Below are 18,263 nucleotides of genomic sequence, written 5' to 3'. Positions count from 1 at the left end.
CCCCGCGAATCTCTTTCCCCCCCCCCCCCGCGAATCTCTTCTCCCCCCCCCCCCCGCGAATCTCTTCTCCCCCCCCCGCGAATCTCTTCTCCCCCCCCGCGAATCTCTTCCCCCCCCCGCGAATCTCTTCCCCCCCCCCGCGAATCTCTTCCCCCCCCCCGCGAATCTCTTCCCCCCCCCGCGAATCTCTTCCCCCCCCGCGAATCTCTTCCCCCCCCCCCGCGAATCTCTTCCCCCCCCCCGCGAATCTCTTCCCCCCCCCGCGAATCTCTCCCCCCCCCCGCGAATCTCTTCCCCCCCCCGCGAATCTCTTCCCCCCCCCCCCGCGAATCTCTTCCCCCCCCGCGAATCTCTTCCCCCCCCGCGAATCTCTTCCCCCCCGCGAATCTCTTCCCCCCCGCGAATCTCTTCCCCCCCGCGAATCTCTTCCCCCCCCCCCCGCGAATCTCTTCCCCCCCCCCCCCGCGAATCTCTTCCCCCCCCCCCGCGAATCTCTTCCCCCCCCCCCGCGAATCTCTTCCCCCCCCCCCGCGAATCTCTTCCCCCCCCCCCCCGCGATCTCTTCCCCCCCCCCGCGAATCTCTTCCCCCCCCCCGCGAATCTCTTCCCCCCCCGTGAATCTCTTCAATCTCTTCCCCCGCGAATCTCTTCCCCCCCCGCGAATCTCTTCCCCCCCCCGCGAATCTCTTCCCCCCCGCGAATCTCTTCCCCCCCCGCGAATCTCTTCCCCCCGCGAATCTCTTCCCCCCCGCGAATCTCTTCCCCCCCGCGAATCTCTTCCCCCCGCGAATCTCTTCCCCCCCGCGAATCTCTTCCCCCCGCGAATCTCTTCCCCCCCGCGAATCTCTTCCCCCCCGCGAATCTCTTCCCCCCCGCGAATCTCTTCCCCCCGCGAATCTCTTCCCCCCGCGAATCTCTTCCCCCCCGCGAATCTCTTCCCCCCCGCGAATCTCTTCCCCCCCGCGAATCTCTTCCCCCCCGCGAATCTCTTCCCCCCCGCGAATCTCTTCCCCCCGCCATCTCTTCCCCCCCGCGAATCTCTTCCCCCCCGCGAATCTCTTCCCCCCCGCGAATCTCTTCCCCCCGCGAATCTCTTCCCCCCCGCGAATCTCTTCCCCCCCGCGAATCTCTTCCCCCCCGCGAATCTCTTCCCCCCGCGAATCTCTTCCCCCCCGCGAATCTCTTCCCCCCCGCGAATCTCTTCCCCCCCGCGAATCTCTTCCCCCCCGCGAATCTCTTCCCCCCCGCGAATCTCGAATCTCTTCCCCCCCGCGAATCTCTTCCCCCCCGCGAATCTCTTCCCCCCCGCGAATCTCTTCCCCCCGCGAATCTCTTCCCCCCGCGAATCTCTTCCCCCCCGCGAATCTCTTCCCCCCCGCGAATCTCTTCCCCCCCGCGAATCTCTTCCCCCCCGCGAATCTCTTCCCCCCCGAATCTCTTCCCCCCCGCGAATCTCTTCCCCCCCGCGAATCTCTTCCCCCCCGCGAATCTCTTCCCCCCGCGCGAATCTCTTCCCCCCCGCGAATCTCTTCCCCCCCGCGAATCTCTTCCCCCCCGCGAATCTCTTCCCCCCGCGAATCTCTTCCCCCCCGCGAATCTCTTCCCCCCCGCGAATCTCTTCCCCCCCGCGAATCTCTTCCCCCCGCGAATCTCTTCCCCCCGCGAATCTCTTCCCCCCCGCGAATCTCTTCCCCCCCGCGAATCTCTTCCCCCCCGCGAATCTCTTCCCCCCCGCGAATCTCTTCCCCCCCGCGAATCTCTTCCCCCCCGCGAATCTCTTCCCCCCCGCGAATCTCTTCCCCCCCCCCCGCGAATCTCTTCCCCCCCCCCCGCGAATCTCTTCCCCCCCCCCCGCGAATCTCTTCCCCCCCCCCCCCGCGAATCTCTTCCCCCCCCCCGCGAATCTCTTCCCCCCCCGCGAATCTCTTCCCCCCCCCGCGAATCTCTTCCCCCCCCCCGCGAATCTCTCTCCCCCCCCCCCGCGAATCTCTCTCCCCCCCCCCGCGAATCTCTCTCCCCCCCCCCCCGCGAATCTCTCCCCCCCCCCCCCCGCGAATCTCTCCCCCCCCCCCGCGAATCTCTCCCCCCCCCCCCCGCGAATCTCTCCCCCCCCCGCGAATCTCTCCCCCCCCGCGAATCTCCCCTCCCCCGCGAATCTCCCCCTCCCCCCGCGAATCTCCCCTCCCCCGCGAATCTCCCTCCCCCGCGAATCTCCCCTCCCCCGCGAATCTCCCCTCCCCCGCGAATCTCCCCTCCCCCGCGAATCTCCCCTCCCCCGCGAATCTCCCCTCCCCCGCGAATCTCCCCTCCCCCGCGAATCTCCCCTCCCCCGCGAATCTCCCCTCCCCCGCGAATCTCCCGCTCCCCCGCGAATCTCCCCTCCCCCGCGAATCTCCCCTCCCCCGCGAATCTCCCCTCCCCCGCGAATCTCCCCTCCCCCGCGAATCTCCCCTCCCCCGCGAATCTCCCCTCCCCCGCGAATCTCCCCTCCCCGCGAATCTCCCTCCCCCGCGAATCTCCCCTCCCCCGCGAATCTCCCCTCCCCCGCGAATCTCCCCTCCCCCGCGAATCTCCCCCCCCCCCCCCCGGAAATCTCCCCCCCCCCCGCGCTAATCTCCCCCTCCGCCCCCCGCGAATCTCTCTTTCCCCCCCCCCCCCCCGCCGCGAATCTCTCTTCCCCCCCCCCCCCCCGCGAATCTCTCCCCCCCCCCTGCGAATAATCCCCCCCCGGGAATACCCTCTTCTCCCCCCCCCCCCCCCCCCCCGGGAATACCCTCTCCCCCCCCCCCCCCCCCCCCCCCGAGAATACCCTCTCTCCCCCCCCCCCGAGAATACCCTCTTCTCTCCCCCCCCCCCCCCCCCCCGAGAATACCCTCTTCCCCCCCCCCCCGAGAATACCCTCTCTCCCCCCCCCCCCCCGAGAATACCCTCTCCCCCCCCCCCGAGAATACCCTCTCCCCCCCCCCGAGAATACCCTCTCCCCCCCCCGAGAATACCCTCTCCCCCCCCCCCCCGAGAATACCCTCTCCCCCCCCCCGAGAATACCCTCTCTCCCCCCCCCCCCCCGAGAATACCCTCTTCCCCCCCCCGAGAATACCCTCTTCTCCCCCCCCCCCCGAGAATACCCTCTTCTCCCCCCCCCCCCCCGAGAATACCCTCTTCTCCCCCCCCCCCGAGAATACCCTCTTCTCCCCCCCCGAGAATACCCTCTTCTCCCCCCCGAGAATACCCTCTTCTCCCCCCCCCGAGAATACCCTCTTCTCCCCCCCCCGAGAATACCCTCTTCTCCCCCCCCCGAGAATACCCTCTTCTCCCCCCCCCCGAGAATACCCTCTTCTCCCCCCCCCCCAAGAATACCCTCTTTCCCCCCCCCCCAAGAATACCCTCTTTCTCCCCCCCCCCCAAGAATACCCTCTTTCTCCCCCCCCCCGAGAATACCCTCTTTCCCCCCCCGAGAATACCCTCTTTCCCCCCCCCCGAGAATACCCTCTTTCCCCCCCCCCCGAATACCCTCTTTCCCCCCCCCGAGAATACCCTCTTTCCCCCCCCCGAGAATACCCTCTTTCCCCCCCCCCGAGCATACCCTCTTTCCCCCCCCCCCCCGAGAATACCCTCTTTCCCCCCCCCCCCGAGAATACCCTCTTTCCCCCCCCCCGAGAATACCCTCTTCCCCCCCCCCCCGAGAATACCCTCTTCCCCCCCCCCCCCCGAGAATACCCTCTTCCCCTCCCCCCCCGAGAATACCCTCTTCTTCCCCCCCCCCGAGAATACCCTCTTTCCCCCCCCCGAGAATACCCTCTTTCCCCCCCCCCGAGAATACCCTCTTTTCCCCCCCCCCGAGAATACCCTCTTTCCCCCCCCGAGAATACCCTCTTTTCCCCCCCCCCCGAGAATACCCTCTTTTCCCCCCCCCCGAGAATACCCTCTTCCCCCCCCCCCCCCCCCGAGAATACCCTCTTTCTCCCCCCCCCCCCCCCCCGAGAATACCCTCTTTCCCCCCCTGGAGAATACCCTCTTTCCCCCCCCCCCCCCCCGAGAATACCCTCTTCCCCCCCCCCGAGAATACCCCCTTCCCCCCCCCCGAGAATACCCCCTTCCCCCCCCCCCCGAGAATACCCACTTCTTCCCCCCCCCCCCGAGAATACCCTCTTCTCCCCCCCCCCCGAGAATACCCTCTTCTCCCCCCCCCCGAGAATACCCTCTCCCCCCCCCCCCCGAGAATACCCCTCTCTCCCCCCCCCCCCCCCGAGAATACCCTCTTTCCCCCCCCCCCCGAGAATACCCTCTTTTCTCCACCCCCCCCCCCCAAAAAAAAAGAAATGCTGCACCCACCCCAGCATCCTTAAGCTCTGCCCTCTGACAATTATTAAAGAATTAAACCAGACATTTCAGAACACCCCCACCACCAAATAATAATGCATCTGGATTATTACTAATATTCACAAATTCCATCCAGTCGATTCACTTTTTATTCTGCCCACATTCTTAATTGTTCAGGAACAAGGTAGGTAGTGCAGCTGAAATCCCCTTTTCCCCCACACGAGGGTCTGACAGCCACTGCAGCTCTTTTTTTTTTTGAAAGACAGTACTCTAAAGACAGTACTCTTTCTCGTGTTTGAAGAAATAGTGTAGCCCAGGTTGTCTTTTAGAAAGCTTCTGACCTCTGGTGATGTGATAATTTTTATCTCCGAAGTCTAATGTTATCTGCAGTTTGTAGAATCCAGACTCTTTAAATCTTCCTTCATTGTGGAATTTTTAAAAAAAGTTGTCCTTAGATATTCTACCAGAAATGATACTTGGCTCCCCACCCAGTAACACAATTGTGTCAAAAGATGTGGTTAAAAGTAACCTTGAGTTTCTCGTGATTAACTTGAAGCTGGTTGTTGAGAATTTCTTTGTAAGGTTCATGAAGGGACTTGATATGAATCCCAAATTTGCATTAATCTCTCTGATTTCAATACAAGGTAGGTATGTGTTGTGGTTTGTACTGTGAAGTTTTATTTTAGTCCAATTTGTCGAGATAATGCATACGTTACTTTTAGTTTTAGGGATTGTCTCTGACCCTCATGAAGCCTGTCTCCAGTTTAGAATCTTAGGAATATGGTCCACTAGAATGTTGTTTGTTATACTATTGTCTGGTTAAAAGGGGAAGTATATGAGAGAATTGAGGATAGATGTTTTTACATCTGCCTACCTCTTAAACATCAGCTCATCAGAACAACCTCTTTGCATATCCTATCCAGCACTCATCATCCTGCCTGCATCAACTGCCAGTCTCATTCTTGTTCTTTGATGCCTTCTGTGGCTTCATTACTCGCTGTAATCTGGAGCCTCTTCCAGGATTACAAACCGCTCTTACAGTGCAACCCTGTCCCTTATCTAGAAGGTCAACAGCTGTAACATCAGCCACCTGGATATTGTGGAGTTTCCCCTATAAACCAGTCTCTCCCAACACCCACCCACACTATAAGATCTCTTGAGTCCATCTAATATGTCCTTCATTTTCATTGTGCTCCTGAGAAGGTGCTATATAGAAATGCAAGCAGTTATGGTTAAAACCTGGAGTTGCGACAATGATTGCTTGCTCCGCTGGTTTATTGTTTTAATAGTCAGACTGAAACCTTTGATTTTGACCATCTGCTATGGTCAAAATCAATCAATTAATGTTCCTCTTGAGTACAAGTGGCTGATACCGAGACCATGTCACGGTCATGTCACTCGGATTTTTATTTTGGTTTGATGGAATTAGAAGTATTCTTGAGGGCAACTAAGCAAGCTGCAGGGTAATAATGTCCACTGCTTGCCTCCAAGGGGGTGGGGGGGAAGAAAACGCCCGCGGTTACGGTAAATCAGTCTCAACATGACCTAACCTATTACGTTGCACCTTCAGGTTTCTACACTCCCTGGTGGCCCGGATGGCAGTGCACCAGTCAAAGCTGGTGCAGAGGACATGACCTCCAAGGACTATTACTTTGACTCTTATGCGCACTTTGGCATTCACGAGGTGAGTAGCAAGAATTGCAAAGGTGGGACCCAGATAAGGGAAGTTCTAGACTTGCTGTTTTCGCCCCCAATGTTATTTGGAAACCTGGTGCTTGGTTTCACTCATTGCGCAGCACGGCAACTTGTTTCAATGCCTAACGCTGAGACTTTGGATCCTGTGGCATGGCACAGGAGGAAGAATCTGGGCTCAGCCCAGTCCAGCATTCGAGACTGGCAGCAGTGAATCTGCATGCCATCCGCTTAGAACTGTGGCCTGTAGAGCATCTTTGAATTCTAATTGCTCCCACATTAATAAAACTGGCCAGCGATGCCAAGAATCTTTTCGCAACTTCTTAAACATCATTTTCCCTTCCAACCGCAGGAGATGTTGAAGGATGAGGTTCGCACTTTGACCTACAGGAACTCCATGTACCACAACAGACACCTGTTCAAGGACAAGATTGTCCTGGATGTGGGCAGCGGAACAGGCATCCTTTGTATGTTTGCCGCCAAGGCTGGTGCCAAGAAAGTTATTGGGGTAAGCATCGCACCACATCGATCGTTAGCAAGTCTCGATTGATGGTATTCCTGGTCCGTGATGCCTGAGCATCTTTTATCTCATCGTGGCTTGCGTTGTTCACCTTCCTATCCAAACGATTTCACTGCACAAAGTAAATTTGATGTATAGAAGTGTCAATTGAAACACAAGATGCTATAGTGATCTAATTTCATCATTATGAATCTGAACCGTATTAATTGAAAGGGTTATCATTACTGTATGCCAAATGCCATTCTAATGCGCTGAGAAATATATGGGTGTGCAATAATTGGCTGGTCTCAACTAGATGACCCCCACAGCTGCCCCTGAGATACAGGAAGAAAGGTCCACGTGTGTCTATTAATTGGTATTGGAAAATGAGCAAGCAGGATCTGCAGTGCTTCTGTGGTCTAGGCATGGACATAACTGGAAGATGGGCCGAGTGGTCAGTCTGTATCTGCACACCGTGACTTATCAATCCAAGTCAGGGCTAGCACAGTGGTTAGAACTGTTGTCTCACAGCTCCAGGGACCCGTGTTCGATTCCAGGCTTGGGTCACTGTCTGCGGAGTCTACGCGTCCTTTCTGGGTTTTCCGGTTCCTCCCGAAAGACGTGCTGTTAGGTGTATTGGACATTCTGAATTCTCAGGCGCCAGAGTGTGGCGACGAGAGGATTTTCTCAGTAACTTCATTGCAGTGTAATGTAAGCTTACTTGTGACACTAATAAAGATTATTATAAGTCTGAGTCTCACTGGACTTGCCAGCTAGAGAATCTGTGGTTAGCGCCGAGGTATAGGAGCTCGTCACCTTTCGTTGGCGTCTTCCTCAAATACAGAGGAAACCGCCAATGCAGAATACTTTCAACCTTCCCCAATTCAAATATGTGAAGAAAACATTTGTGATTGTTCAAAAATGTTTGTTTTTGCAAAACAGATCGAGTGCTCCAATATCTCAGAATATGCTGAAAAGATCATTAAAGCAAACAACCTAGACCACGGTAAGGATCCACCTACTTGTGCTCGACGTTACACCACCTTTACAGACACCTGACAGTTCGAACTTTATATAAGTCTTATTGTTTTTGTTTCTCTTGGAAGTGCTGACTTGCGGTGGGGCACAATTTTACAGGCAGCTTGGTATGGCTGGGTAGAAGAATTACCCGGCAGCATGGTGGCACCGTGGTTAATGCTGCTGCCTGACTGTGTCAGGAACCCGGAGTTTGCACTTTCTCCCAGTGTCTGCGTGGGTTTACAAGATATATGAGCAGAATTAGGCCCCTCGGCCCATCTGCTCTGCTCTGCCATTATATCATGGTTGATATGTTCCTCGTCTGTTACCTGTTAAATTGAGGGGAGATAGATATAGGACAGATGTCCGAGGTAGGTTCTTTACTCAGAGAGTAGTAAGGGCGTGGAATGCCCTGCCTGCAACAGTAGTGGACTCGCCAACACTAAGGGCATTCAAATGGTCATTGGATAGACATATGGACGATAAGGGAATAGTGTAGATGGGCTTTAGAGTGGTTTCCCAGGTCGGCCCAACATCGAGGGTCGAAGGGCCTGTACTGCGCTGTAATGTTCTATGAATGGGCTCTTCCTGTTCCTACATTGCAATCACAGAATAATCATCCAAATCTGCCTGCTTTCCAAAGCTCTGATTGGCTCTGGATGTTGCACTCCACCCCCTCTCCTTTGTTAATTGGTGCCTGGATTGCTGCACAAGAGGAAACATCTGCTCCACACCTTTTAGAATCTTGTATCCCTCGATTTGATCTCCCCATATTCTTCTAAACTCCAGAGAGTATAGGCCTAAACTGGTCAATCTCTCCTCTTACGATAAACCCCTCATCTGTGACCCTCCTCTGAACTGCCTCCAATGTCACTACATCTTTCCTCAAACACTTCCTTACCTTAATACTCAATTTTTTTTTGCTATCAATGCCAATATTCCATTTGCTTTCCTTATCTGCATGCTCATTTTCTGTGACTCATGCATGAAGACACCCAGATCCCTCTGCATCAGAGCACCCCAAAGTCTCCCCATTTAGACCTTTGTTTTTCCATTTTTTTGTCCAAAATACATGACCTCACATTTATCCACGTTAAAATCTATCTGCCACATTTTGCCCCACTCTCCTAACCTATCTATATCCCTTTGTGCGTTTTTTATTTCCTCACAGGTCGGCGCAACATCGAGGGCCGAAGGGCCTGTACTGCGCTGTAATGTTCTATGCTACAGTCATTGCAACTTACTGTCCCACCTATTTTTGTATCCTCTGCGAATTTGGCTGTAGAACCTTCTATCCCTGTATCCAGGTGGTTCATATAGATTGTAAATAGCTGGGGCCCAAGGACCAAACTCTGTGGCACCCCATTAGTTACATCTTGCCATCCACAAAAAGACCCATTTACCCCGATTACATGGAATTTACAGTGCAGAAGGAGGCCATTCGGCCCATTGAGTCTGCACTGGCTCTTGGAAAGAGCTCCCTACCTAAGTCCACACCTCCACCCTATCCCCATAACCCAGTAACCCCACCCAGCACTAAGGGCAATTTTGGATACTAAGGGCAATTTAGCATGCCCAATCCACCTAACCTGCACATCTTTGGACTGTGGGAGGAAACCGGAGCACCCGGAGGAAACCCACGCAGATGCGGGGAGAACGTGCAAACTCCGCACAGACCGTGACCCAGCAGGGAATAGAACCTGGGACCCTGGAGCTGTGAAGCAATTGTGCAAACCACCATGCTACCGTGCTGCCCCTGTTTTAGATTCTCTGTCTCCTGCCCATCAGCCAGTCTTCTATCCAAGCTAATAGGTTACCCTTAATCCCAGGTGATCTCACCTTGTGGATTAACCTTCTGTGTGGCACCTATTCAGACGCCTTCCGGAAGTCCAGATATACTGCGTCTACAGGAACCCCATTATCCACTTTGCTTGTTACATCTTCGAAGAACTCAAGCAAATTACATGATTTTTCCTTCATAAAACTATGCTGACTCTGATGGATAACACTTTGGCTGTCCAAATGTCCTGATATTACATCCTTGATGATTGATTCTAACAACTTCCCAACAACAGGTGTTAAACTAACTGGTCTGTAATTTCCCACATTCTGCCTCCCTCCCATTTTTCCAATCCATTGGAACCTTTCCCATGCCCAGAGAATTTATGAATATTATAGCCAATGGATCCACAATCTCTGCTTCCACTTCCTTTACACCCTAGGATGTAGGCCATCAGGCCTGGGGGACTTGTCTGCCCTCAATCCCAATGGTTTGTTTAGTACTGTTTCCCTATTGATGCTGATTGTTCCAAGTTCCTATTACCTCTGAATTGTCTGTTCCTACAGGAATGGTACTAGTGTCCTCCACCTTGAAAGCTGAGGCAAAGTACAGATTTAGCATCTTTGCCATTTCTGTGCTCCCCGCTATTAACTCACCGTTTTCATCTTCCAAGGGGCCAACATTCACTTTAGCGACTCTCTTCCCTTTTATGTACTGTAGAAACTTTTGCTATCCTTTTTGATATTCTGTGCTATTTGTTCCCCCTGTAATTTACCTTGACTCTTTTTGTTTTTAAATTTAGAGTACCCAATTAATTTTTTCCAATTAAGGGGCAATTTAGCGTGGCCAATCCACCTACCCTGCACATCTTTGGGTTGTGGGGGTGAAGCCCACGCAAACACGGAGAGAATGTGCAAACTCCACCCAGGGCCAAGATCGAACCTGGGACCTTGGCGCCATGAGGCAGCAGTGCTAGCCACTGTGTTGCCCAGTTCATTTTTGTTTAAGGGTGAATGCGAAGGAGAAATTTGGGAGGTTTGATTTGCTACAACACCCTGGGCTGGTGCGCAGTCAATTCCAACCCCTGCTTCACCCGGAGTCTCAACACAATTGAATTAACCAATAATTCTTAGAAAAATACCTGAAGTCTTTGGCCCTTGGCTGCCCAATAATTTGTAAATTTATACACCATTAAGAACTATAATATAATATGCAGCAAATACAACTGGTTAACTATTGTCTATTTCCTAATCCACCACTTTAACTTGCCCCCACAACGCACAAACAGAGGGGTGGAAGGAATAAGTAACGGGAAAGAGAGTCTTTGTTTCAGATGGCTGTCTTTCAGCAGACCTTCCTTCACAGGAAGCTTTCAGATCCAGGTCTCAGTTTGCAGCCTGCAGTGGTTTTCACTGTGGACCCATTGAGGTCTTTGCAGTTTCAGAAATACAGCAGCTCTCACACTTTATAGAGTGAGCGAAGGTCCTTTTCCAGGATTCTAACTGCGCTGCTTGGGTTTCTGAAATTCATCCCTCTCACGTAGGACCCAATCGCCACCTGGTAACCGGGCAGAATACGGCTTTGGAGTCTCGCCCCATCTCGTGAGTGCTGAATAGTTTGAGTTCAAAGTTGCCAACACCGTGTATTATGTTGCAACTTCTTGCATTCGTCCTCTCTGCTGCTTGACTTGAAGATACATGTCCATTAATCATCGGTGGATCAAAATCATAGCAGCAAAAATAAAGGATGGGGAAATAGGGAATCAGGAGGGAGGAGCCTTACAGAATACAGTGTGGGAAAGATCAGAACCATAGCAAAGAGAACAGAAGCAAGCCATTTGAAAAGCTGGAAATGTTTCTTTTAATTACACAGGTAGTTAGTCTGAGGCGCATGGAAGTCCAATGTAGGCAGTGGCCTGTGCTGGGATTTAACTTGATCTGCGTGTTAGAACACCATGCCAAGTGAAACCGCTGCCCACTAAGCCCTTGTTTTGTTTTGGGCGCGTATAGCTGTGGCCTCTGGCAGAGCCTCCAGTAGAACCGCTGTTGCTATCAGCACCTTGAGATCTGCCAATTAATGGGAACATAGAAATGGGTTTTACTTGTGGCTGCTGAGGCTCTGCGGGTATGTGGTCTGAAGACATCCCTGGGTGTACACTGAGACTATTGCCAATTGTAGGACCTTGTGACCGGCACGTGCATTGTCTTGCTCCCTGCTTTCAATGCGATAATAGCTTATTTTACCGAACTACTTGTTGTTTACTGATAGTGGAACTGAAACTTGCGCAAGTCTACATTGGCTTTCCTGAGCTTGTATTTTATTTATTAGCCATCCTCGTGATTAATCTTTGATTTATGCTCCTGTGAGGTTAATGCTAACCCAAATATTGTTACAAATTGGTATTTTTGTGGCTAATTATAAATTATAATGAGTGCGCTTGTGTACTAAGTTGCAGGGCAGCTGTGTTATGGCAATCTTCTCAGTAAGCACTAGCTGCTTGTCATCTGGTATCTGCTAACTCAACACCGACTGGAGTTGACGCCATGTCTGTGGAGTTTCTCTGCCTTTTTACTGTCTTAGAACAACTGGTTTGATTATGCTTGAGATTTTTTATGCTATGTCTACCTGCAACCTAATTCTCCACGGCATTGGGAGGCTAAAGGTGCGGGGAGCTCTGCGTTAGCTGCTTGTGAATGTACTGACTGCTCCTGTTCCCTGTCGCAGTTATTACTATCATCAAGGGCAAGGTGGAGGAGGTGGAGCTGCCCATGGAGAAGGTGGACATAATCATCAGTGAATGGATGGGCTACTGTCTCTTTTACGAGTCGATGCTGAATACTGTCATCTACGCAAGGGACAAATGGCTGGTATGTGTTAAATGGGTTCAGGGTGTCACCTTGTGCTGTTGAGTCACACATGCTCGGGACAAGGCCATAGTTTCAATTAAATCTTTGATATTCACCCTCTGCACCGTGCGGGCAGTGTTTTCTCATTGGCAGTTTGGTTATAGGCTTGGATTTTATTGCATGTTGTTTATTCTTCATTGATCTTTCCGTACCTTCTCCAGCAACCAGACGGCCTGATTTTCCCAGACCGAGCTGCTCTGTATGTCACGGCCATCGAAGACCGCCAGTACAAGGACTACAAAATCCACTGTAAGTTTATGACTTGTCTATTTTCAACATCTTTACCCAATCAGTTTGGTCATCTAACATTCTGTCACCTTGGGTAACTCTTGTCATTTGTTTTGTGCCGAGCTTTTATTACATTTTAAGGTACTAGCTACATATATGTGGTTCATTCAAGGGTTGTGGGTTGATTTTTTAAAATTGTTAATTTAGAGTATTCCATTTTTTAAAAAAAAATTTTCAAATTAAGGGGCAATTTAGCGTCGCCAATCCACCTGCCCGGCACATCTTTGGGTTGTGGGGGTGAGGCCCACGCAGACACTGGGAGAATGTGCAAACTCCACATGGACAGTGGGCCGGGATCGAACCCGGGTCCTCGGCGCCATGAGGCAGCAATGCTAACTACTGCGCCACCATGCCGCCACGTGGGTCGGTCTAATAATTAAAATGATTGATAGATTTCTCTGGAGATGCATCATTTTTTTCCTGGAGGGATAATTGAGCATAACGAGGCACGATGTTTAGGATTAGGCAGTGACATGCCATAGAGGAATAAAACGGGGAAGGTGTTTCCACGTGATACTGAAGATCAGGAACTCCCTAAAGACTGGTTAATGGGAACATCAAGTACGAATTTGGTCGATTTTTGCGGGGGGGGGGGGGTTGTTTAAGGGACATTGAGCAACGGCAAGAAGAATGGAGCTGGACTGCAGATAGCTGTGATCAAATTACATGACGGGGGGGGGGGGTGGCGAAGCGAATGACCTAAATTCAGCACAAGTGGAATGATGGCGAGGATTAAAGTTTGCATAGTGACGTGTGAATCTTTTTGCATCAGATCCACTGAACATGTCTTGTTCGCACCTGTTGCAGCAGCAGCGCATTTGACTGTTCGGCGAGTGCAAGTTATTTGTGGTCCTTGTCCAGCCCCGCTTATCCGCACCGATCTTCCAGCTGGGTTGTCCTGGCCAGCAGCTGGGTTCCTGTTTCGCCTAGGGTCACTCTCATTCCCCACTAAACGCATGGCAGAGATCAGTTCATTCAGCACTGGAAAAGGAGAATGATTCCGTACCGGTGTGGCTTCCTTGGGTTTTATATTTGGGGGCCAACGCGGAGTCGACTTTGGTGACCAGCTTTTCTCTTGTCTGCAGGGTGGGAGAATGTCTACGGTTTCGATATGTCCTGTATTAAGGACGTGGCAATCAAAGAACCATTGGTGGATGTAGTGGATCCCAAGCAGCTGGTGACCAATGCCTGCCTCATTAAGGTTAGCATCTAAATCAGAACTTCCTCTTTTTGGGTGAAGAGCAAGGGTTGGTGAAGAGAATGGGTGCAAGCTGGCCCTCTCCTACATTAGTCCAGGGTGCAAGGGCAAACCTCTTGGCTGGTACAATTTGGGGCTATTATTGTACAGTCCAGCATTGTCTTTTTAAAAATAATTTAGAGTACCCAATTCTTTTTTTTTTTCAATTAAGGGGCAATTTAGCGTGGCCAATCCACCCACCCTGCACATCTTTGTGTTGTGGGCGTGAGACCCACGCTGATACGCAGAGAATGTGCAAACTCCACACGGACAGTGACCCGGGTCCTTGGCACCGTGAGGCAGCAGTGCTGACCACTGCATCACCGTGCCACCCGACCTTCCAGCATTGTCAATAATGGCACTAGCCTAGAAGATTCATAGAATTTACAATGATGGAGGAAACTATTCGGCCCATCGGGTCTGCACCAGCCCTTGGAAAGAGCACCCTACGTAAGCCCATGCCTCTGCCCTATCCCAGTAACCCCACCTAACCTTTTTGGGACACCAAAGGAAATTTATCATGGCCAATCCATCTAACCTGCACATCTTTGGAATGTGGGAGGAAACCGGAGCCCCCGGAGGAAAAACCCACGCAGACACGGGGAGAACGTACAGACTTTGCACAGGCAGTGACCCAAGCCGGGAATCGAACTTGGGACCCTGGTGCTGTGAAGCAAGAGTGCTAACCACTGTGCTACTGTGTTGCCTTGAAGGAGTTTAACTGAAAAAGAGTTGTCTGCTGTGAAGGGAATGGTGGAGTACGACATGTATGTAATAAGTTGAGCTATCTGTACGTTTCAGGAGGTCGACATCTACACCGTGAAAGTAGATGACCTGTCATTCACATCACCCTTCTGCCTACAAGTCACTCGCAACGACTACATCCATGCGCTGGTAGCGTATTTCAACATTGAGTTCACCCGATGCCACAAAAGGACGGGTTTCTCCACAGGTACAGTTTGAAGGGAGCTTTGAGGTGGCGGTCTTGTCATTTACATTCCGGGTGACGCAGAACTTTGATCCTGAACTTGTGGCCTTTCATTGAACACTGTTGGCCTCTGTTTTAAAACAGTGCGTTCACGTCCCTCTGTGATGTTCTCCCTCCCTTCTCCCCCTCCATCCCTCTATCTGGGCCATCCACTTCAATCTCTGCATAGGGGCTGGTTTAGCTCACTGGGCTAAATCGCTGGCTTTTAAAACAGACCAAGGCAGGCGAGCAGCACGGTTCAATTCCCGTACCAGCCTCCCCGAACAGGCACCGGAATGTGGCGACTAGGGGCTTTTCACAGTAACTTCATTGAAGCCTACTCGTGACAATAAGCGATTTTCATTTCATTTTCATTCTCCCGTAATTCTGGCCTGTTCTGTGTCACCAATCTTCATCTTGCCATTGGTGGCCGTGCTCTTCAGCTGTTAGGCTCAAACCTCTGGAATCCTCTCTGGGAACCGCTCCACTTTTAAGTCTGCTTCTTGTCTGCAAACTATTGTAAATGATTTTACCTTCAAGTGTTAACCTTTTGAAAGTTACCGTTTACTGAGATTGCGGGTCCTTTTGCCAATTATGTACCCTGGTTACTGATCCCTGGTTACACTCCCGATCTATCAAACGTGATCCCGAGGGCAGTTGAATCAGCTGTTTGGGGAGTAGCTGTCGGGTGAGGATAGGTGGAGTTCCTCGCTTCGATGAAAGCTTGCTTGATGTTCTGTGGAGTTGTAACGAAGATTAATTGCTTAGATTGGATAGTGACTGGTGGTCGTTAACTATGCAGCCGGCTGGGCAGCCTTCTCCGAGACAATGTCCAAGGTTGTGGGGGTGAGGGTGAAGCCATGCCCGATAGTGGCAATCTTCAGGGTATCGGAGCAGCCAGAGTTACACATGGGGAAGGAGGCCAACGCCCTTGCTTTCGCTTCCCTCATCGCACGTCGGAGAATCCTGCTCGGCTGGCGATCGGCAGCACCACCCACAGCTGCAGACTGGCTCGCTGATCTCTCGGAATTTCTCCACCTATAGAAGATTAAATACGCCACCCGAGGGTCAGAGGAAGGCTTCCTGGATACTTGGGGGCAGTTTGTCGGCCTGTTCCAAAACCTGTTCGAGGCTGGCAACGAGGAGTAAGCCAGGGAAGAAAAAAGATGAAGAACCAAAGGACGGGGGGGGGGGGGGAGGGGAATTATAGTCCGATCTAGAGGGCAACGAAATGTACATAGTTAAACGAAGGACAGAATAAACTTCTCTGTTAAATAAACTTCAGTGTCCAAGTGCGCTAGATGCGTGGGAGGACCAGCGAACCATGTTCACATGTTTTGGGCATGTCCTAAGCTTAGGGGGGGTCATGTCCCGGGTGCTGAAAACAAGGGTGGTGATGAGTCCAGGGGTGGCAATTTTCGGGGTTTCGGAAGACCCGGGAGTCCAGGGGGAGAAAGAGGCAGATGTTCTGGCCTTTGCTGTCCTGATAGCCCGGCAGCGAATACTGCTGGCATGGAGGGACACAACCCCCAAAGACCGAACTATGGCATTCGGACATGTCAAGCTTTCTAGGTATGGAAAAAATTGAGTTCGCCTTGAGGGGATCTGTACTGGGGTTCGCCCGAAGGTGGCAACCATTCATCGACTTCTTCACGGGAGAGTGAACGTCAGCGGGGTGGGGGGGGGAGAAAGAGGGGGGAGATTAGGGTAGAGTAGGAGGGATAAATAGGCGGGTAGTGTCTAGGGGAGAGGAGCGGGCATGTGCAGTATGGTTTGATTGAAATCGTGGTTTTATATTGATTGATGTTTGCACATTTCTGTTAGCTGTAACTGTTTACAATGCCAAAAAAACCCTCAATAAAATTGTTTGTTTAAAAAACAAACTTCTGTGTTACAATCTCGCTAATTACCCGGCAACTCCCAATCCAACCTCGCGCTCTCCTGTCTGTGGGTGAACTATATTGGTGCTGACGGCATTAATCCTCTTGAATTGCAGCCCCTGATGCCCCTTACACTCACTGGAAGCAGACTGTTTTTTATATGGAGGACTACTTGACAGTCAAGCGAGGCGAGGAGATCTTCGGAACTGTCAGCATGAAGCCCAACAGCAAGAACACTGTGAGTTTAGAAAACATTAGCACGTGAGCATAGAAACATTTACGGCTGAGGTTACAGCTGTTCTATGTTTTAAGTACTCTGCCTACCTCTGGCCTCTTGCAAAAGCAATATAGAGGAACCAGAGTAGGTGCAAAAAAAATGTTTCACCAGGATAATGACAACTGACCATTTGCTCTTGAGTGGGATCTAAAACTGGGAATGGTGTTTTCCTGGTGCCTCTGCATTGGCACCTACACTGCCAGGCATCTTGAAGCTTTTATTCTAAGTGGAAACAATTAATTAAATCTTGTCCCTTTTTTTTTCTCCCCCCCCTCCCAGCGGGACCTTGATTTCACCGTCGACATTGAATTCAAGGGGCAACTGTGCGAGATGTCCGGCTCCATTGACTACAAGATGCGCTAGACCCACCTCCGTCCCCCTCCTCCGGCTGTGTGCTCCGTCCTTGCCGCTCCACTCAGTCTCCAGTGCGACCACTGTAGTGTGCTATATATAGATAACGTTTCCAGGATTTAAAAAGTTAATCGGTTGTGCAGCTGACTGCTCCTCTCCCTGATCAGTTGTAGACTGGTAGCATGGCATGCGAGCTGGGAGAGGAGGGGGGGGGGCATCCAGAGTAAACTACTTCTAACAGTTGCCACTTGTGCTATTATGGAACCATTCTCCAGCTGCTGTACTGATTGTGTTTTTGTTCTGACAGAAGCCGCCATTTTAATGTAAATTCCTGATTCTGACTTCTACCTACCTTGGCAGGGAGGAGTTGAGATCTGATCAAGTTTGTTTTGATTTTGGTGTGTTTTTAAAAAAAAAAAGGAATGGTACGTTAGATTTCTGCTAGCTCCCCCCAGTTTGGCAAATCATCCTTCAGTCAGTGAAGTGATTCTAACTTGTAAGTGTGTCTTTCTTCTGTTTTTTTTATTTATTTTTTGGGACCCTGTTCCTGACTGGAGAATTCTTTGTCTCGAGAGTGGACTGTGTCTCTGTGTGGTGCAGAGAGAGGGAGAGAGTTAAAACTGCAGTTGGTGTATAAGCTGCCTGAGTCTGGAGAAGGGGGGGCGGGTGTCAGGTGTCGTGCTTTGGGCTGACACTACAACTGATGGTCAGCCTGCTGCCCCGGGTCTAAGTACTGAATTGTGGCTCCTGTTAACGCCATTTTGTAAAATGTGGCTAACTGCACCGTAGTCTCACGTTGGGCTGTCACGTCCCTGATGTTGAGCTGTAGCTCATCACCGTGATCGGTTCTTTGTCTCCTTTAATTAGCCTTTTGTCCTGTATTTAGATCATTTTTCTACGTTATTCCAATGAATTGACAACATTTTGAAAGATCTGTCCTCCTGTGTTTGGTTGTAAAGAACTCCAGGTTTAGTGTTAACTTTCTGTTCCTCGAGCAATTGCCAAGTAAATGTTTAGCGGGAAATGGCTCCATTGGTTTGCTGCTCCAG

General features: G+C 51.5%; 1 protein-coding gene across 1 annotated transcript in view; it reads left to right on the top strand.

Annotated features, from left to right (window-relative positions):
- Positions 1–17,392, top strand: part of prmt1 (protein arginine methyltransferase 1) — a 21,120-nt gene extending 3,728 nt beyond the window's left edge. Inside the window, exons 2-10 of the mRNA XM_072492391.1 lie at positions 5,891–6,004; positions 6,365–6,520; positions 7,454–7,517; positions 12,033–12,175; positions 12,376–12,463; positions 13,588–13,703; positions 14,541–14,691; positions 16,703–16,824; positions 17,143–17,392. Of these exons, the coding sequence (XP_072348492.1) occupies positions 5,891–6,004; positions 6,365–6,520; positions 7,454–7,517; positions 12,033–12,175; positions 12,376–12,463; positions 13,588–13,703; positions 14,541–14,691; positions 16,703–16,824; positions 17,143–17,226 (1,038 nt within the window). The 3' untranslated portion in view covers positions 17,227–17,392. The remainder of the gene's footprint in view (positions 1–5,890; positions 6,005–6,364; positions 6,521–7,453; positions 7,518–12,032; positions 12,176–12,375; positions 12,464–13,587; positions 13,704–14,540; positions 14,692–16,702; positions 16,825–17,142) is intronic.
- Positions 17,393–18,263: the final 871 nt, after the last annotated feature.

Source organism: Scyliorhinus torazame, chromosome 29, assembly GCF_047496885.1.
Source record: "Scyliorhinus torazame isolate Kashiwa2021f chromosome 29, sScyTor2.1, whole genome shotgun sequence".
NCBI classification, from domain to species: Eukaryota; Metazoa; Chordata; class Chondrichthyes; order Carcharhiniformes; family Scyliorhinidae; genus Scyliorhinus; species Scyliorhinus torazame.
This window is presented reverse-complemented; position numbering and strand designations above follow the sequence as displayed.